Genomic DNA, 22172 nt, shown 5'->3' on the forward strand with positions numbered 1-22172 from the left:
GGAGCATAATGCTAACTTTTATCAAGAAAGAGCCCCCCCCCCCACACACACACACAATTTCAAATGGAGCTTACTCTCATGTAATCATAATTGAGACTGCAGCCTTAAAGCTTCAATTCATTCCTGAAAGATCTGGCAAAGTATTTATTCTGGAAATAATAGAAGTCATACACCCAAATTTTCCTTCCCTCTTTGTAAATATGTTTAAGGAGCACAAATACAATAAATAGCTTGTACATATGGGTTTCATTCATGTGTTCCTTTGGTCCTAGAATTCTAATCAACTTGAAGGTTTGAGGCACCTAGGATTTTTCCTTCATTGCGAGCTGCAGCATCACCTAGTTTACCTCTTATCCATCAAAAGGATCACAGGAGAAAGCTCACAAACACACAACCTGCTAGCAAAATATGACGAAAAGCCTCAGACAAGGAAACAACTGAAGACACTCATTTTCTCATGTCAATATTGCAGAACTAAAGGTATTAGAACTCCAAAACTGAACACAACAAAATGCAATTTACCAGTGACCACATGGCCAAAGGGGGAGGTGCCAGCCTGCAAATAGCCCTCCCTACCATCTGAACTAAGACCAGAAATAGAAAATGCAGGCCTATGACTAACACCTTCAATTTTTTTCTCCTGTTTGCCTGATGAAGAAGCCAGTGTGACTTTGAAAGCTTACAACATGTAATTGTGCATTTTGATTATGCCAATAAAGGTATCATTGTTTGGATGTTATTGGACATCAATTTAGAGATATACTTAATTTAGTGTCTACTTTCCATGTAGTTACTTCAAAGAAACTCTGTATCCATGGATTCTTTATCCACGGATCCCACCATCCATGACTTGGAAATATATATATATATATATATATATATATATATATATTCCAAAAAGCAAGCCTTGATTTTGCCATTTTAAATAAGGAACGTCTTTTTATTACACCATTGTATATTATGGCATTTGAGTATCCACAGATTACAGAATCCACAGGGAGAGTGAGAACCAAGCCCCAGTGGATACCAGGGGCCCAATGTACATTTATGATCTTGTACCTATAACAAAAACTGACACCAATGGTAAGAAAGCTTAAAGAAAATGTTTAAAACAGAACACACCGATGTATTTTACTTTCTGTCAGCCAACATGAATCTGAAATAACCTCATCAGAATAAAAAATCTGCATGTGATCTCAACAATAATGACAACTTATAACAGAAGTACAGCAATGAGAAAAGTTAATTACATTCACTATCAACATCTTCACCTCTAGCAATTCTGGTATTAAGTGATTTCCCCAGCAACATCCAATCTTTTATTATATATTTATAAGCCCAAGTTTTTAAAACATTTCATTCCTGATGCTGCTCCTTTTAGTATTATTACAACTACTTTCAAGTATTTGTATATTTCCACTCAGCCTACCAGGCCCTCCTTATTTTATTATTTATTTATATGGAATATTTATTCCTTGCTCTTCAGCTACAAAGGCTCTCAAATAAATGTTGCTTTATGGTATTAAATTTAAAACGATCACAGCAATAATGTGTGTGTCTGCATGCAAGAAAATGAATGGGAAGAAGCCACATACATCAAAATGAACACACCAATACCAAATACTGAATTTACCTGAATTGATGGCTTGTTTAAGTGACCCAGATTTGAAGTTGTTTGTCTTGGTTCATGTCCCAAGACCATCATATTAGCATTGATCAATCTGAAGGCATCAATAACAACCTGTAAAAACAAGATGCCAAAGTCAATTCTTTGTAGAAACTGCAAGCGATTACACCAAGTAACAGTGGAGAAGTCACGATCAACTCACATCTGGTTCTGGCCTTTTTCCAGAAAATTATTTAATTATAATATTAATAAAGAAGAACCGCCTGCTGTCTCTGTCATCAGCACACCAACCCAGTCTAATATTGTAAGGCAACACCAATTACTATATTTTTCAAACAGCTTAGAGATACACTCTATTATTCTGATGGCTAAGTTTACATATATACACACACATGCTATGTAACTTTAAAAACATGTTTGTCACCTATATCTTACCTAGTCAGTTGAATGACAGGGAAGCTAAACCTGAAAGTGAGCACAAGCTAAGGGACTATGTTTAAAGCCCAGCCCTGTCACATCAATTATACCACTGGAATACTTGAAATGACAACAAAATTATAGTCAGCAAGGAACTTGCCCCATGTATTCCCTTCTAGTCAGATGCTTTTTACTCCCTGCAAGTAGGAAAGAGGCTATAAACTGTCGAATGGATTATGACGACCTTGTCAGTGTCATGGCTAGGAACAGAAAGGGAGTGGAACTTAGTATATGAAGGTCACTCACGATAGTAACTATATAGTTGCAACTTTCAGAACCTGGTTACTTATTTTTATTCATTCCTACAGAACTGTATCAGTGAAGATAAATACTCTGTCCACCTATTGTCTAAGAAGATTATGACTACAAAACTCATTTTGCAAAGTTTTCAGTAGTGGCAGTACATGTATTAAAGATTACAGTGATAGGCACATAATTGCATATAAACAAATTCATCGAATACATCTATTTTCTTCCTTTTAAAAAAAAGGAAACTGGTGTTCCAGTTCATATTTTCTCACTGACAATTTAATACAAGTTCTTACTCTCAGCTCCCCACACATGCTGTAGTAGTGACCATCAGATTGGTAAATTCATAAAAAATGTGTAAAGTACTTTGAACACTTTGAAGAGGAAAGCAAAACTCCCAAAGGAAAAGTTTTCTTATCTCTTTTGGAGCTGGGGGAGTCCATTCTGCCCTATGGAATAATCCCAGTAACCAATTGTTGTGGCAATTCATCTCCACTAAGGAAGCACCAATGAGACATATATGCATGCAATGGGCACATGAAGAACTACCCATTGTTATTCTGTGTCTTCTTACATAGAAATGTTTTCTGCTATAACAATAGCATTTCAATCAAACAATGAGGCCAATAAGTGTTAAGAAAAAGGGGACGAGAGGTGTCCAGGGCTCATTCCCAAGAGGCTTCATGAAATGAAGCACAATGAAAGGATAAAGAAGACTGATGAGGCAGTTAGAAACACCACCAAGGCATCAGCCTTCCTAGGACTAAAGTAACTGAAGTCAAAAAGAAATACAGTCAGCAAAATAAAAGAATTATCTATCTCAATTCGGTTCCTCAAATACAGAAGATTTTTGCCTCTGTTATTTAAGTGATATCAAATAACTGCAGCTTAGAGTTTAAACATCTACTGTCTGAAATGGAAGTCGGAAAAACTTTCAGGTGCTTAGATGTTCTTCATGTCTAAATAACAGCACAGAGATGTGATACATATGTTGAGTATAAACTTTACTGCACATTATGCAATCAAAGTCATTCTTTCTACTTAGGACATAAACCTGAGTAAAGTGAAACAGAGCTACAAATAATGTATGGATTTTCTTAAGACATAATATGTACCATATGACACTATGCTCATATCAGTTCCCAGCTGACATTGCACATATACAAGCCATGTGCCCACCCTGCTAAAAGTTTGGGGGTTCATTTTTCAAAATAAGTCTCCTCTTGGCTGAACTGCTCTGCAAATAATTCACCAGAATCACACAACTGTGATGTTGGAAAGGACTCCCAAGTGTCATCAACTTTCTGCTAGTGCAGGTTATCCACTCCTGAGTGGACCAGTCAACCACTCTTTAAAGCCTCCAAAGGAAAATCCATCATCTTCCAAGGTAGTCTGTTCCACTGTCAAAAAGCTTCTTTCATCAGGACATTCCTAATGCTTAGTCAGACTCTTCTTTCTTATAATTAGAATTCACTGGTTCAAATCTTACCCTATGGAGCAGCAGCAAACAGCTCACTCCATCTTCCACTGTATGGTCCTTTTAAGTATTTGAATATGGCTATTCAATTGCCTCTGAATAATCTCTTCTATATTTAAGCATTCTCACTGTGCAGATAGATGTTTCCATGCAAGGATTTCTGTGTTTACCAGGACCATAGTGTGGAAAGAATCATAGTAGGTAGTATTTTAGAGATCTATTCCATTTTTTACTTTTTAAATATAAATCTAGCATTTCCACACAACACTGGTTCCTAGCCATTTCCCAAACTCTTGAAACAGTGTTTGAACCAGATGTTCTCATTTGTGAACACCTGCAAATGCCCAACCATAGCAAAGAGGGAGCATAAATAAAAAGTAAGCAAAAGCAAAACTAAATATTCTACACTGCAGTCCTCTAGAGGTTTACTTGATAGGAAATGAAATAAAGAATTCACTCTGAGGGGAAAGACACAATTATTATTTGGCAGTCTATCAGACTCACAAGGTGCTTCATGTTTTAGAATACTAACACTTATACTCCTAGAATGGATTCTAACTGACTGCTCCACTAGAAAAGATGGAACCCATCCAAGATTGCAGTGGTATTTTCTAACAAAATTGCTTCTACTCAAAGTCGAGCTCCATATGCACTTTTCATGATAGCTTACTGCAAAACATACTAAATAAATGGCCAAGCATCAGGGTTTGCAACTCTGCTATGACTGTAACGGCCCATTTTTACAAGGTCATGTTTGGGTGCTCTTTATGATAAAATGTCTTCAGCCATCTAGTGGTCTGCTGTGGAAAACACACAAATACACATCATTTTTCAACAGCTTTGCTGTATTAAAGTTTCAAATATTTTGCCTATTTCTATTTATATAGAGTGATTACAGTTTTATCTCTCTAAACATCAGCACTAATGAACTTGCTTATTTCACTGTGCTTTTAATCTGATATATTTCTGGAGGAGGAAATTGTTCTGGCTTGTATGCCTGTGGTCTGCAACAGACTTCCAGGACTTATCAATACTCATAACTGCACTCTATTATGAACTAAAGAATACTAAATTCATATAAACTAGTGGACAAAAATATAACTTCAATGACATTTTGCTTTTACTTAACATTGTTACAACCAATAAGAAAAAGATTTTTTTAACTACATCAAGATTAAAGGAATTCACTGAGATCACTATAGCAACTGTCTTAAGGAAAACTAACATGCTCAACAACCTGCAACCTAAAATTAGATTAGGGATGCAATAAAAAGAATAAATGCAGCAACACACCCTACCACATTTTGAATTCTGTGCAATCTTATAATTGCTTTTTTTTGCTCAGCAAGAACAAACGAGTTCCTTCTTTAGAGAATCGTATCAAAATAAATAGGCTCATTAATGTCCAGTGTACTAATGAGCAATGGATGAAGGAGGTGTTAATTATGCTGCAATAAGATTCAAGGATAAAGCCCTGGTGGGTATATGTGGTACCTCAAGTCTTCTTCAGATTTGTGTACTTTTAAGCTCTGTGTGATGCAAGGAAAGCAATGTTGTAACCTTGTATTTAGAATTAGAAATTAGATGGACACTTACACAGGAGGACATATCTCAAAGATCAACTCAAGAGAAAAAAATTTGCATGGATTTTTGCAAACAGCTGAATGTTTTTAGACCACCCTACTTCCTTTGATTATACTGATTTGCAGCAAATGCATTAAAATGCAGCCCAAAGACTTCTTGCTGAATCCCCTTTCCCAGCAAAAGGGTGTAACACTACAGGATGGTTTTGTATGTGTGTTTGAAAAATAAGTATACAGATTAAGGTGGCCTTTTTATTATTGCATCCTATACTGTACTGTTATTCCTTTCACCAACTGGACAATTTAATTCTGCCTGGTGCAAGTGCCTTGAGACTCTAGAGAGGTCACTTCAGCACTAGACAGCTTATAACAAAACCATTAGCAGTTTGGCTAGCTTAAGGAAACCTCTTATTTTCTTTTTTTGTTTATTATCACTGCATGAATCTGCAGCATATGATAGTTTATAATTTCTCAGGCTTGTTAAATTCATGTTAAAGGTCTGTTTTCTTGTTGAATAAATTTTGTTCATATAATGCTGCCTATTTCATACAGTGAGTCTTTAATAGCACCTTTGGTCTATGCGCAACTCACAGATCAAAACAGAGGACTAAAATAGGGGTTGATGATGCTATTTACATGTGTGATTCCTGCTGTCTTCTTGTTAGTAGCTTTAATATAATAGAAGACCTTGTCTGTTTTGTAATTAACACATCTTTACTGGAGAGATATTTGGAAGTGATTGCTGTGAATATACTGGTTAGTAAAATAAACACAATCACACACCACTTTCTGTTATCAGACAAATTTGTGAATTGTACACATTATACTCCAGATCAACAAACTGTGATATAACAGCCAAGCAGAAGACACATTTATATAACCTTATATTTTCCTGAAAAATGTGTATTCCTTCTGACTTTGCATATATAATCAGTTTATGGGATGCATCGAATTCAGAATAAAAGATGCTTTAATAACTGCAGTGTCTGGAAAGAGATATTAAATGTTTGGAAGCTAACAGTACAAAATAAAACTATATCTATATATGCATGTTTGCTTTAAAAACTATCACTGTATGAGAAACACCTAACAGTCCATATTTTTCAACTACAGTACTGTCCTCAGTCAATCTCATTCTCTAACATATTGGTATGTGTCCATTTAAGTTTTATATCTTTCCTGGAGGGCTACAGCTTTTATACAGGCCCATATAGTTCAGGATAGCTACTCTGTAAATATCGACACATGGTATAACACTGGGGGAAGACATATTCTTAATATAATATCTAAAGTGATGCTGTAATCAGTTAATTCAGCTTTGTTACTTCACAAGTGAAGCTGTATCTTCCATCAATACTTTCACAGCACACACCTGCCCTCCTCAAAGCCTATGACATATGGAACCTGTCTTTTAAAAATGCATTATGCTGCTTTGGAATGCAAGCATCCAGCTATTGTTCATGCCATATGTTTACGAAGAAACAAACCACGGCATAAGAAGTGCTATGCAGAGGATATAATGCAGCTATGCCAGGTGTGGAAGAAGTAATGTCCCATCTAAAATCTCTTTTATCACTTGCAACTGACCTGTTATCAACTGCTTAGTTGGTTTCTAGATTCTTTAAAAATTAAATGGAACACATGACCCTCGAAGTGCAGCTGAGGTTTATGACCACTTCGTTATTTATGCTGCCATGCACACTTTGACAATCACAACTGAAGAACATCTTTGGTCTCTTGTAAGCCCACAGCATAAAAAATTCAGAGAAATCTTACTTTTTATGCCATTTTCAATGAAAAGCACTAAGAACAGAAACTGACTCATGCCAAATGCATATCACTGAATTGCTGTGATTGTGAGTTTGAGGTCTGCTACATGGAAATTATTTATAAAAATGTCAATTTTAGCTCTGGAAAAGAGATTCCTAGGAGTATGTACATTTTCTTTTTTCATCCTTGGAGAATTGCTTGCTTTGGTGAGGTCTACCATGCAACCTGAATAACTGTACTAGGAGGGGAGACAGCTACAGAATAATACATTTATCTTGACAAGCGAAGGCATGCATCTGTAACCCCACAAGTAGCAAAACCACAAGTTTCAAGGCTATATGCCTTAATGAAGATAGATGGATTATTCTACATCCACTATGGTAAAAGGCTTTTAAAAATTAATACTTTTAAACAAAAAAGTGTACTTGGAACTTCTTGGTCTGGAGAAGAGAAATAAACTGAAATAACCTTTGCAGTTTAACAACCAAACGCTTCTGCCTTATCTAAATAGTGTTACTAAACTAAAGCAAAAAAGTTCACCACATGCAGGGGTTTCATATATTGAATAAAGTATCTCATTATAACATCTATGGAAACATCTCCACAGTTCAAAATGAAATAAAATCCACAAATATGCAAGGATTATATGTACATCAATGCTGACAGAGATAGTTATATCATACGAATGCTAAAACTGGATCACAACTTGACTTTCATAGCCAATTTTGGAGATACATATTGGCTCAATTCAGATGATCATACACTTCCTTATCCCCTTTTCCTTTTTTTTTTTACACATAACTTCTCTCAGTTACCTATTTTAGCACTAACCATAACCGTGTATTCCATCTTTTTAACCACAGCTCACTTTAATATCCAAAACAATTAGTGTTTATGCAAAAGGAGAAGAAATCTAACAGCTACGATTTCTAAATCTCATTTCCCAAAGTTTGATGACTCAGGCAACCCAGAAAATTATGGCCTACAGTATACAGAAAACTACAGTATACAGACAGGGAAATAGATGAGATGGTTCTGTGTAGCTTATTCATGATTCAGTTGGGTGAACTGAGCTATTGGTCTGCTTCACATACATATAACCATAATTTGGGGTTCAAGGGCAACTCTGACTTGCTATTTACAAGTGTCACTTATGACTCCAGCTTTTGGGGGAGAAACACATCTCAGCACACAAGCAATAGAAAAAAGGTCTTTAGTTTTCTCATTCTTGCTTGTAGTAGGATCCAAATGGGAATGATCAAGCCATGTGTACCAGCACATTTGCTTCTTCATGATAAGACAGATTTCTGGCTGACTGTTACATTTGAACATACCTGATGTTTAGTTCCACAAAACATGCAAATACTGAATTTGAATGTCATGATTGAACAGAAATCATTTATCAGACATAACACTTGTGAAACTGGCAACTTTCACTAAAGGCAAAAATTTTATTTCTTGATAATCTTTTTTTTAGCAAATGGGACTTTGAGTTAGTATGCACAAACTAACATTTAATATACCTCAGCACTGCTTATCTTTGTTTACAACACTGAAGTCTTTCTGTGCTATCTATATTATTTTTGGTTTCCCCCATTTTTGAAGTAAGCTTGGATTGACCTCTGTAACCATTTTCTTTTGTTTTATTAGGGAGAAAGAGAAGTAGCAAAACTGAGGTCTGTGGTACCTGAAAAAGTAACAACTGTATTACAACACATTTTTATGGACATCAGTTCACTTCATCAGATGCATTAACTTGGGGCTGGTTTCACCCAATGCAGGGAGGCAGCGGCGGGGCGGGGGGGGGGGGGGTCCTGGAAGACCATTTGGGCTTTGTCATGGTAATACGTAAACTACAGCTGATAAGAGAAGCATTTTGGGAACTGTGGCGGGATACAAACCGCCGCTTTGCGGCGCTTCCCCGCCGCCGCCGTTTGCTTCGCGCGGGAGCTGCAGCAGCCAAACCGCGCGGCTCCCGCGCGGAGCAAAAAAAAAGATCCAAAATGGAGCTTCTTTTGGAGTCGCGTTTGCGACGTAGCGAGGCGCCAGGGGCGCACTCACTATGTCACAAAGGACGCGACACGTCTGGACACTATGCGTCCAGTACGTAAAGATGGCGGCGCCCATGTGGAAGGGGCGCCGCCATCTTGTACGTATAGGATACGTACTAGGGTTAGGGGGGTGCGGAAGCACCGCCCCTTCCTAACCCTAGTACGTATCCTATACGTACTATATGGCGGTTTGTATCCCGCCTGTATTTCAAAAAATGAGTTTTAGCTTTAGCTGTACCCATTCATGTGGTTAGGATTTGTTTTATAAACAGAAAAAGTCTTCAAAGAGAAGTTGCTGTAATAGTAAAATCAGACTTTACTTGTATCAAGCTTTCATGCAATATAAGTCATCCACATGCAACCCATAAAACTGTTTCATATGGGTATCCTAACATTCTAATATGATCAAGACTTAAGTCTTTGGAAATCTATCTTGCACTTTGATTATTTGATTGGAGGTGGGAGGGAAAGCACTCCAGAATCAATCTAGTTGAAGTTCACTAGTAAGCTGGAAAAAAAAGCTTATGAGAGCTTCAGCTCCAAGTTGTCAACTTGACAGAACTGAAGTTGCATTTCAAAGCAGCCAGAGATTTGTGCCAAAGACATCTTCCTGCATTATAGAAGATCTGAAAGTGTCAGTCACACAGCCTACAAAAATGCAGAGAATAAACAGAATTTTCTTGATCTGGTTAACATCCCTCTTAACTGTTTCTTTAATCTCTCTCTACTTGCCCAAATAAACCAGTTAAAACAAAGACAGGTTAAGAATAACATGCTTAAGAAAGGACAGTATTCAGTGTATAGCTTAACACATTGTATATAAACACTACTAAACTGTGAAACAATTTACATATAGAAAAGTATGTGGTTTAATCTATATCTAACCATAATATAGCAGACATTGCATTTTTTTAAAAAAAAGCCTAAAAACCAAGTATTCCATACTCTTACCTCCTCCCTCTTTCCTCAATCAAGATTTATGAAGGAAAGAATGACTATACCAAATTTTAACCAAATGTATTCATTTATACCTACCTTCTCCCCCAATACCTGGACTCAAATTGGTTTTAAAAAATGAAAACAAATACAGTTAACGCATTCTTGAGATATGAGTGGGAAAGCAAAGGGAAGAAATATATAATGGGAGACAGTGGACAAACTGTGTTGAGAAGACGAAGAACCACTGAAGGTACCTGCATTCCTGACAGTAGTGATCTATCATGGTACTTTTAGGCAGGATACCATGTAGCAGACCACAACTCTAGTTTTACGTCTTGGCACAGAAAATTCCCCACCCCCATGCTGTTTCCACTGCCTTGCTACAGAGATAGCTTGCTGTCCTATGGGAAACACTATTACAAATGATATTTTGCTGGGTAATACAAAGGATTTTGCTCTAGTTACCAGAAACCAAACTGTAGTACAAAACCAGCATTAAAAAATCATCTTCAGTTCTTCTTGTATGGAAGAAACCTAAGTGAGTTTTAAGCAACATAGGGTGTCATTCTGCATATGCTGTGTTGTTGTGTGCCTTCAAGTCATTTCCAACTTATGGTGATCCTAAGGCAAACCTATTATGGCTTTTTTTAAACAACTTTCTTCAGAGGTGGGGTCTGCCATTGCCATCCTCTAAGGCTGAGAGTGTGTGACATGCCCAAGTGGGTTGTAGAATCAAAGAATAATAGAGTTGGAAGAGACCACAAGGGCCATCCAGTCTAACCCCCTGCCATACAGGAAATCTCAATCAAAGCATCCCGGTTTCCATGGCTGAGCCGGGATTCGAATCTTGATCTCCAGAGTCATAGTCCAACACTCAAACCACTACACCACACTGGCTAGGTAATACATGCTTCCCTAGGAATAAGACCCAGAGAACTCAATTGGACTTATTTCTGCCTATATAGCATTATATAGGATTGTACTGTAAAATGCTCCTGAGGGGTGGAGATGAGCTGCTTTCATGGATCCTTCCACTCAGTACTACCCAAAGAACAATGAAAAAATAAGCATGGCCAACAATGCTGCAATTCCAACTAAGCATAATCACTTCTCAATTTATCAAATTTGATCCCTTCACATAAGGGAATTATGTGAAAATCAAGAACTAAAGTACAATTCTAAAGTAGGAATAAATGCGGCAACTCCCACCTGTCAAATATATAAGAAACAGACAAACTGAGGTTAATGGAGCAACCAATCCCATGACAAGTGCCCATGTATGGGGATTTACACTAATTGCATCACTTTGTCACCATGTGATATCTCTGGTAGGTGCAGTCATTTACATAATCATTTTCACATGGTGAAATTTATCCAAGTTAGTTTTGTACTGGATTCTACTCCATTATGCTAGTTCTATTCTAGCCTGTTGTACTAGTTTCAGAAGTCAAGTTCATGTCCAGATCCAGTTTAGCCTATTTCAAGATGTTCATGGAAAATAATGACCAGGATGCATGTTCTCTCATGTAAGTAATCTGGCACAACTGTTTAAAAACAATATCAGAATGTGTGTGGAAGAAGCAAAACAGATTACCAATATTATTTCCTTTTTTCATGCACTGCTTTGCAATTGGGAAGAACAGATATTTGAGGTGGTTCTCTATTGTAGTCTCTGAGGCTTTTATCAAGGAAATTCCAAGAACAGGATGAAGGAACAGTTGGCTGGCCAGCTGTTTTGGCCTCCAATTGCCATCAGCTCTAGCCAGCATGGGCAACAATAAAGGAATGTGGCAACTGTGGTTGAAAAAATCTGGAGCGCCCCATTCCTGCCCTAGGAGGTTTGAAGCAGGAGTACCTATCTGTTAAGTGATCTGATACCTTCCAACCCAAATCTTTTCACTTTTTGAAACCATTTCCTACAAATCAGGCCCCAGAACATTAGATTCTTCCTATCAGACTCTCACATCTATCTCACACCAGCCTAATGCAGCCCCCAGAGCAGCAGATACTTAAGATGGAATCACCATGTTGTGATCAATAAAACATTTATACCACCAAATACTACACACTTGTCCAAGGGACCACTGTAAACAGGATGAGATCTACCAACAGATTCTGGAATACTGTCTGCTCTTCAATAAACAAGGCTCTGAGCAGCAGACAGGACAAGACTTAGGAGACAAGCACAAATACTATCATAGGGAAATACCCATTTTGGCTTACAAGTTCAAAACCATTTTTAATTTCACCAGGAAATTATTTTTGTTTTTGCTTTAAACTTAACACAGATTCTTAAGAGAAAACAACAACTAAGTTCTGGAAGAGTACAAAACCATAACCCGTTATCCTGTCCTCTGCTTGGATAAGTCCAAGCCCCTATTCTACCCAGACCCTATTACAAATGCAAGATAGGTGGTTTACAGGTATAACCAGAGTCGGGACTTTATTAGACAGACCCATGAATTAACAAATGATAAGAAACTGCTGCACATATAGTTTACAGGTTTCATTATGCCTGGATCATGTGCAGCTGCAGCAAGGAAAGCTTCAACTCCATAAGGCTTCCTTTAAGGAATCATAATGTCCAAGAGCTACCTAGTATTAATATTAAGAAACATCCCCTTCTTCCACTCATTCCAAAAGGTGCCAATTAAACCTGCGGTGAACAAGACCAAGTAGCTCTTTCCACATTGTTAATGTGCACTACAGAAAGCAATAGTTGGACCTGGCTGAAACAATAGCAAATAACCTACATGAAGCCCTAGACATTCTGAAACAGTACAAAAGTCATGGTGCTTTGTACCAGAGGAGAAATTCCGTAAACAAGTGGGGAAACAAACAGCAGATAAATGTTGCATCAGAAAAATGATTCTCATGCTCTTGCTCACTCTCTCTGAAAGCAGATATTACAGCAGATCTAGATATGCCAATGCACAATTTTACACAAATACTTGTTGAAGTCTCTTCATTTTTCATGCATTTTTGTTATCATTAAAATTATAATACATGTGGAAACACTCTTGCCCTTTAAAATGAAAATTAACAACAAATCTAAGTATATATTACTATTATGATACTCATGCAAGTTACCATCTCACTATTCAAGAATCACAGCAACTAGAGTTGGTTATCTGTTTTAGGATCATGGAATCACTGACACAACTTAAATACTACAAATATTTATAAAAATGTCATACATATTATTAATTTAATGACTACTCTATAATACAATAGAAGAGCATGCTCAAACAAAACACCTCAGCAGTATTTTAAAGCAGTAACCACCTAGCCAATTTCTGTATCTTCTGTAGTTTTTCTAATCCACTCTCCCTGTGGCTGAGCAAAATCGAATTGCCTCTCACATTTGCAGACAGCTCTGTGAAGGTGATAATAGAGCTGCTCCCTGCTGTCATGAGGCAGGAAATAGGAAAATGGCATATGGGGCTAGGAAGAAATAATAAAAAAAAGAACTAAACAAGAACAAAAGAGATTTCAACAAAGGACAAACTATAACCCAATATGGTTTGCAAGTTAATCTCTTTTCATAATGATTTCACATAATCATTCATCTGCAAACTTTACCCTAAAATGTGAATGGCTGCAAAGTCTTTGAGGGAAGTTTTTATTCTGAAACATTTGGAATATACATAAAGTGTCATGTTCTGTTTCCATAAAGTACGAATGTCATTTCTATCCATGGAAGGATTAAATGTAGCTCACTGGGTATCCCCCTCCCCCACACTGTGTTATTGTTAACTGCTTTTGGATCTCTGCAAATGGTAAAAATTATAGAAATATTTAAAATAAATAAATGGCATTATAATTTTGTCTTAATTGGGGTCACTATCCTATACTGCACCCGAATAGGAATAGCACAGGAAGCTTTGATTACTGGTCTTAGAAAGTGATAATAAAATGTTGACCAAAAGACATATTGTACATCACTTGAATGGGACTTGCTTTCCAATTTAAGATGGCAGGCCTAAGATTTTCTTTTTTTAAGCAAAGGTACTCACTCATAAACGTCAAAGAATTCTTCAAGGGCAAGGGAACAGAACAATGATAGCAGTTATAGAACCAGGCTAAGCCACATTATGTATCTCTCAAATTATTTCTGCAATTTTTAAACAAAAAACATACACTCTCTACACATTTTCACTTAATGAAATGTTGACATGGCAGGTATGATTTATAAACTGTTACACATAGGATAAGCCAAAAGGGCTACGTAGTGTTTTAACTTAAAGCCTATGGAAACATACATGGTGGGCACACACAACCTTTATAGCAATTAACAACATACCTTTCCTTTTACGCTCTGAATGGGATCCACTACTACAGCAACAGCTCGTTCTGATAGGGCTTCAAAACTCTGCTGTGTATTGATATCCACGCCAGACAACCAACAGCCAAAACCAGGGTGACTGTGATACCAGCCAACAACCATCTCAGGCCTAAAACAAAGAAGTAATTCAGAGATTCATGACCACTTCCAGCAAAAAAACAAAAAGCGGCAACAAAATAAGAATATTTTCATTATAGAAAGAAAACACAAAAGTGAGGGAAAAAGCATCAATAAAAGCTTTGAAATTAAAGCTCACAAATTATGGCCAAAACATAAACATGTGATGAAGGAGTGCTATCATTAAGGGGTGCATATTAACATCAATAGGTCAGGGTCTCAGTTTTCACCCTGTTACCACACCTTCCAATTCAGTTTTTACCCTTTCAGCACTTCAGTAAATAACTGCTCTTAACTCACTGACGTCCAAAGTTGGTTTTTCACAGCAGAATGTCCATTTCAGACATGGACGACAGGAACAAGCGACGGGAAAAGATTAAATATCAATTAAACCACAGCAGTGGGACTAGGAACTTGGTCAAAAAGCAATTTGCACTATTCTGCTCAGCTGTTGAATCTTTTGTTAACATTAATTTTGGAGTTTTTGCTGCAGTACAAAAATCTGAGCAAGCAGATGACAACTGTTGAGAGAACCTAAGCAAAGCCACAAATTTTGTTTAAATATTTCTATGTCTTTTCATCAGGAAATCTTTAGAGTGGTGCAAAGGGACACTATAGCTGGGGGTAAAAAACCAGAGTTAGCATGGTAATAGGCTTTTTTGTATTATATTAGTACGAACATATAAACTGTCAGCTGCAGACTGCCTCATGGAATGAAACAGCCCCCCTCTTCCAAAAACAAATGGCAACTTGAAAAGTACTCAGTTGGATACATTCTACTGAGCCTTCTCACTAAATAAAACGTATGGTTGGGACTAATGTATCAGGTTGCATGAGTTGGACAAGAGGGAACAAAATCACATTGGCTTTGATACTAGCAAATGGTCAAATAGAGTTTGCATGTATATTACTAACTTCCATATATATATTTATATATATATATAAAACAAATCATACAACTCCCTTACCTTCCAGTTTGCTTTAGCATATCCAGCATTTTGGCTTGAAACACAGGATCAACTGCTTCTACACTGACCCCCTGCATTTGGAAACAGGTTAACAGTAGCAATTATAAACATAAATTCCCTTGCACATATAGGTGTTTATCACACTATACTCTTATAGTGCTACTATTCCACTTTAACTGCTCTAGCTGCCTCCTGTTGCATTCTGGGATTTGCAGTTTTAAGGAGGGGTATTTAGAATTCTCAGGCAGAGAACTTCTCTGCCTGAGAATTCTAAATACCCCTCCTTAAAACTGCAAATCCCAGAATGCAACAGGAGGCAGCTAGAGCAGTTAAAGTGGAATAGTAGCACTATAAGAGTATAGTGTGATAAACCTATCAGTCACTTATAGACTTTTCACATTAGGAACAGCACAAACTTTTAAATTTCAGACACAATGAGTTGGATCCAGACTATATTAGTCCAATGAACTCAATGGAACAAATTCATCATAACTAAACTTAAGCCTCTCTGATTTCAGAGAAACTGTATTAAAATAAACCTAGGGGCTACACAGACCACCTCTTTGGAGCGGCGTCCTGCTGCCCCTTTCCTCGCTGGATCAGGGCTGCGGCAACTACACAGCGCGGCCCTGATCCGGCATTTTTCTGGCCATAACAAGAACGGCAAAATGCAGCTCCTTTTGGAGTCGGAAAAAGGATACCTTTGCCACTGCCATAGCAATTTCCAGCACTCCTTTTGGCATTTGTCATCTGACCGTCACGCCAAAGAAGTGCCGTAACGCCACCCACCATATGGTTGGTCAGCATGACGGCAGCTTGGGGGTGGAGTCAAGGCATGCGTTGTGCAGCCACCACACCCCCACTCTGCCCTGAGGCCAACGTTAAACGAACCCAGTCTAACAGCTTCTGTATCATACAGACTAGACGATTTAATTTCATGTTTGCCAGAAGTTAGTTACATGAATTTATAAAATACTATAAATGTCAACATTTTAACTAAAAGAAGAAGAATTTAAACATCCCTATGCGTATGTATTCTAGTGTCTGTTTCAGAAGTTTTTCGCATGATCCCCATCAATAACTGGAAGTCAATATACTCTTTCCTTGTTCTGTTGAGCTTCCATATTTTCTGTGTACTATCATCTCAGTTTCAAATTTATTTGTGGGACTTAAATATCTTCTATCAATCAAGTATGTATACATCAGCAAGAAATATAGTCCATTAAATTTATAAGTAAATCTGATTACAATCCAAATTAACAAGATTGCTCAAGACCTTGAGGCTCTTGAGTATCCCATAACACAAGAAGAGGCCAGCATGTACCTCATCATTTTCCTGGCGGTCCTGATAATAATACCAGTGAAAGACTTGTCCTTCCTCAGATAAGTGTTGGCATTTGCTAAATGGATGAAGTAAAGTCTACCCTACTGTTTTGGAACAGTAATGAGTATATGACATCTGACAGGATACAAGTGAGAATTCATTAACAAGCCTATTCTGTAACAATGATGGTGACAAAGAAACAATGCTCTTCCATCATCTTTGACATACTCTCCTACGGAGCTCTTCAAACTGGGTCTTTCTTCACCTCAGGGCAAATGAAAAGGAAACTTCACTGATTTATTGCTATTTATCAAAGAAGTACTTAAGCAAGAAAAAGTTGCTCACACCCTATTAAAATATTATCTAATGGTACAGCACAGTCCAGAGGTCACGATTCACTGAATGAATTTCATTGGGTCATATCTTCAAGTCAACAAAGCACATGGTGATGTAGCTAACTACTTTTTTGTTCAGCACTGCTTTTTGGTGCTAATTATATCCAAGAAAAGAGAAATGATGAACAGGAAGTAACCAAGACCTATATGTGAGAGGAAACATTCTTATTCATCTTGAAGGAAAAAGTGTGAGCACAGCCAATGGGGAGGAATGTTGGGATAACATTTCATCCACTCCTGCCTCAATGGGTCAGATTTCAGTTTGGGAGTTCTGACAGAAACATTGCTGCCAACAGAAGAAAACAATTCATTAACATCTCCTTAAAAAAAAAGTTTGGGCCCAGCTTTCCTTGTCTTCATAACCTCTCAATTATCACAGTGTAATATATATATATATATATATATATATATATATATATGAGAGGCTGTCTTTAAAGACTGACTTCTCAAAAATATCAATTTTTGAAAAATGCAACTGTAAACCCGACTGTATTTATTTATTTATTCAAGGGATCTATATTCCGCTTTTATCCCAAAATGGGACGGTCATTACCTATCATTGAAATAACCTCCATGTTGGTGTCATGTGAGCTTCTGTATGAAGAGGATTTCAAATAAGTGCTACAACCAAGTTACCTTATAGAATCATAGAGTTGGAAGAGACCGCAAGGGCCATCCAGTTCAACCCCCTGCCATGAAGGAAATCTAAATCAAAGCTTCCATGACTCAAAGGATAGTGTCCAAGTATGGTTCAGGAATGCTCAAATGTTTATCGGTAGATATATCCCAAACAACTTATTGCCTTCTTTTCTACTTGGGTAGTGTGATGGGCTGTCTTAATGCTTCAGTGGTTTTTACTGATTTTAACTATGCTGTTTTTAACTTACATTTTAATATTGGTAATATTTAATTATTTTTTAACTTTGATCATCACTGTTTTAGTTCTAATTTTTTTAAATTATTGTATGTCATTTTGAATCCCATTTTCCCAGGATCTACAGCATGTAGACTAGGCTAATTCTAGTGTTTTTATACCTTGGGATTTCATATCTGATTATTCTCATACTTGCATGATCTTACTATCTTTTATATTTTCAAAAAACAAAACAAAAGACAAACAGAAAGACAACAACACCCATTTAATGATAAAATCCATTGCAGCATTATTCTAAAGAGTAGCATACAGAAATGTAGGAAGAGCTATGCCAGATCATGCTGAAGGTCTATCTAATCTAGCATTTTTTTTTCCAGAGTGGCCAACCGGTTGCTTATGGGAAACCTGCCAGCAGGCACAAGTGCAAATGCACTTTCTGTCTCATGTTCCCCAGCAACTGACATGAAGAGACATATTGCCTCTCATGCAGGAGGTGATGTACAACCATTCTGATCATCAATGGTTGATGGCCCTAACCTCCATGAATTTATCTAATCCTCCTTTAAAGCTATCTAAATTGGCAGATATTACATTTTGAACTGAGATTTATAAATCTCTATACTCAAGCAGTATTTGTGCAGAGTGTGCTGCTGTGGTTTGAGTGCTGGACTATCACTCCAGGAGGCCAGGGTTCAAAAAATCCTCAGTTATAGGAACACACTAGGAGACCTTAGACAAGGCACACTCTCTCAGCCTTTGAGGAAGGCAATGGAAAACCTCCTCTAAAGAAATTTTGCCAAGACAACCCTATGATAGCATGTTATAAGTAAAAGTTAACATGAAGCCATGTGACGACATAAAAATTACTCATTTAAATAGTTATCCTATCTAATTAGAATAGGAATGTTTAGAACAGTGATTCCCAAAGTGGGTGGGACTGTGACTCTGGGGGTGGTAGAAAGATTGAAGGGGGTAGTGAGAAAAAAGGGGATGGCGGGGGGGGGGGAACTTCAGTCAAAATATTGTGCACAAGGAAGACAAGGGGAACCAGCAGCCTTCAGGAGTATGGTGGGGATAAGGGTTGCATGAAACCTCTCTTTTCAGGGTCCCTTAAACATGCAGCCTTGCTGATCATTTGGTGATGTCCCCTGCTCTTCACCTGCCCATGAGAGCTCACTTCCTTAACTTTGTCTTTCACTAGCAATGACCATGGTGGTTGGGAAACTCTTGCAAGATTTAAGCATAGAGCATTCCTTCTGTGGCTTAGAATGGCAGCATTTTGGGACAGATGGCCTCACTGGCAAGGAGTTCAAGCACATGGGTGAGGGAGAAGTGGCAGCAAAAGGAACTTTCACATTTGGGACCCTGCTTAAACTCTGTGAGCTTTGCTATAACATAACTAGGAGGCTAGAGCTGCACTGCTCCTCCTGCCTTCTTTCATTGGACAGGCTAAGAGAAGAAGTGGCAGAACCATGTTTGGGTGTTTGTGTGACTTGAAGCTGTGTGGAGAAGTCATGTCTCTTGGAAAGAAGGGGGAGGAGTATTGACAGTTAATTCTTGGAAAACACTGTTCACCTCGGAATGGCTCCTGTAGTTAAAATTTCTCCCTTTTCCTATCCACACAATCTCCAGTCCAGATCCTGTGGTCTCTGTAAACCCCCTACAAATCAGCTGTGCCCCCTCTGTCCTCAGTGAAGGATTAGGAGTCCTTAATCACCAGGAAAAAAATGGGAAGTCAGCTTCACACACACACACCCCATCCCTGCAAAGAAGGATTGAGAGTCCTTCCTCACCAGAGAGAAAGGTGAGAAATCAGATGTGTCCCTCTCTGCCCTGGCAAAGGCTTGAGTGTCCTTCCTCACAGAGAAAAATGTGGAAAACCAACTGTGTGCCTCTCTGCCCTGGCGAAGAAGGCTTGAGAGCTTTTCCTTACTGCAGAGGAGCTTCTCCCTTTGCTTCCAGTCACATTAGGAGCAGCAACAGAGAAGCTGGCTGAACAATAACTGAGAAGCCTCTCGCCTGTGCCAGCTTTGCGGCAAGAGCTGGTGTGGATGAGAGGCTTCTCAGTCACTGCTCGACTGGCTGCTTGGTTGCTGCTCCCTTGATGACTCTGGGAGTAGTAACCAAGCAGCTGACCAGCTGGTATCCCTTTTGTTCCAAGGCTGGCACAGGCATCCTGGCCGTTGCTGTATTTGCAATGAGAGGCTGAGGAGGAGGTGGTGGCAAGCTGGGTGCAGCTGAGGTAGACACCACTGACCGGCTGCTGCTACACTAAACAGGACCAGCAATGGTGAGGAAGCAGTCCCACCATGCTTGTCTTGGGATGACGCTGGGGTATGGTAGGGTTGTTGCCTAATAGGAAAGAGGGCAGAACCCCCCCCCCCCCAAAATTTGGGGATCACTGGTCTAAACAAATTATAGCTACTCAAAAGATTCTTAATACAAGCTCAGAAGAGTAATTATTGATAAAATTATTCCCAAAGGGGCTAGCCTGAAGAAAGAGTCTCCTCCCTCCATAACTGTCATCTTCCAGCCTATGAGGGAGTTGACCAGGCAGGCCCAGCTCCATCAGGGCTAGCCTGGACAAAGAGACTCCTCCCTCCATAAGTGTCATCTTCCGGTCTATGAGGGAGTTGACCATGCAGACCCAGCTCCATCAGGGCTAGCCTGGAAGAAGAGACTCTTTCCTCCATAACTGCCATCCTCTGGCCTGTGAGGGAGTTGAGCAGGCAGGCCCACCTCCATCAGGGCTAGCCTGAAGATAGAGGCTCCTCCCTCCATAACTGTCATCTTCCAGCCTGTGAGGGAGTTGACCAGGCAGGCCCAGCTCCACCAGGGCTAGCCTGAAGAAGAAGAGCCCTCCCTCCAGTCCATCTGCCTTGGTCCAAGGCCTCAGAGGGAAAGAAGAATGCTGGACCTGATCCCCTCCCTCCTCACCATTCCTTCTCCTTTTGTGTCGTGTCTTTTTAGATTGTAAGCCTGAGGGCAGGGAACCGTCTATTATCCCCTCTGTTGTAAGCCGCCCGGATTCCCTGTGATTGGCGGCATATAAATAAATCCTATTATTATTATTATTATAAAATAGGATGCAATTCTGATCCCACATTCAGCGTTTTTTACTTGAAAGCTTTCTGCAACTTTTGACACTGAGGTATAAACTGAGTAGCTCTGTACCACTGGAGAGTTACCGTATATACTCATGTATAAGTCAACCTCATGTATAAGTCGAGGGCAGTTTTTGGATCCAAAATCATGGATTTTGATATGACCCGTGAATAAGTTGAGGGGCAAACACTGGAGGATGTTACAAAAGATCTAAAGTGTGTGTGTGTGGGGGGACAAAGTACCACTTCCCTCCCTATATCTCACTCTCTGGACCTCTCCCAAGCATCAGTCTCAGCATGGAAAAGGGTAAACAAACCTCAGTGCGCGCATACACACACACACACTTCCCCTTACCAAAAGCATCTCCAAGGCACATGGCTTGCGAAAAGGAGGACAGACCCCACTGTCTCTCTGCTTGTCACCCCCAGGACTCCAAGGTTCAGGGCTTGAAGAAATAGAGGACAGGCCTTTCTCTCTCTCTCTCTCTCTGCTTTTCACCCCCAAGACTCATGGCTTTCAGAAATAGAGGACAGGGCTCTCAATCTCTCTGCTTTTCACCCCCAAGACTCATGGCTTTCAGAAATAGAGGACAGGGCTTTCTCTCTCTCTCTCTGCTTTTCACCCCCAAGACTCATGGCTTTCAGAAATAGAGGACAGGGCTTTCCCTCTCTCTCTCTGCTTTTCACCCCCAAGACTCATGGCTTTCAGAAATAGAGGACAGGGCTTTCTCTCTCTCTCTCTCTGCTTTTCACCCCCAAGACTCATGGCTTTCAGAAATAGAGGACAGGGCTTTCTCTCTCTCTCTCTGCTTTTCACCCCCAAGACTCATGGCTTTCAGAAATAGAGGACAGGGCTTTCTCTCTCTCTCTGC

General features: G+C 38.9%; 1 protein-coding gene across 2 annotated transcripts in view; it reads right to left on the reverse strand.

The window, feature by feature from the left end:
* The window catches only part of PSMD14 (proteasome 26S subunit, non-ATPase 14), a 66951-nt gene that overhangs the window by 14281 nt on the left and 30498 nt on the right, over nt 1-22172 (reverse strand). For both annotated transcript variants that reach the window (XM_089519895.1, XM_089519896.1), the window contains exons 6-8: nt 15604-15674; nt 14477-14627; nt 1634-1741 (exon numbers count right to left, since the gene is read on the reverse strand). In XM_089519895.1, the coding sequence (XP_089376021.1) occupies nt 1634-1741; nt 14477-14627; nt 15604-15674 (330 nt within the window). The remainder of the gene's footprint in view (nt 1-1633; nt 1742-14476; nt 14628-15603; nt 15675-22172) is intronic.

The sequence above is a fragment of the Sceloporus occidentalis genome, unplaced genomic scaffold (genome assembly GCF_023333645.1).
Source record: "Sceloporus occidentalis isolate IW3139 unplaced genomic scaffold, rSceOcc1.0.p SCAF_4, whole genome shotgun sequence".
NCBI lineage: Eukaryota > Metazoa > Chordata > Lepidosauria > Squamata > Phrynosomatidae > Sceloporus > Sceloporus occidentalis.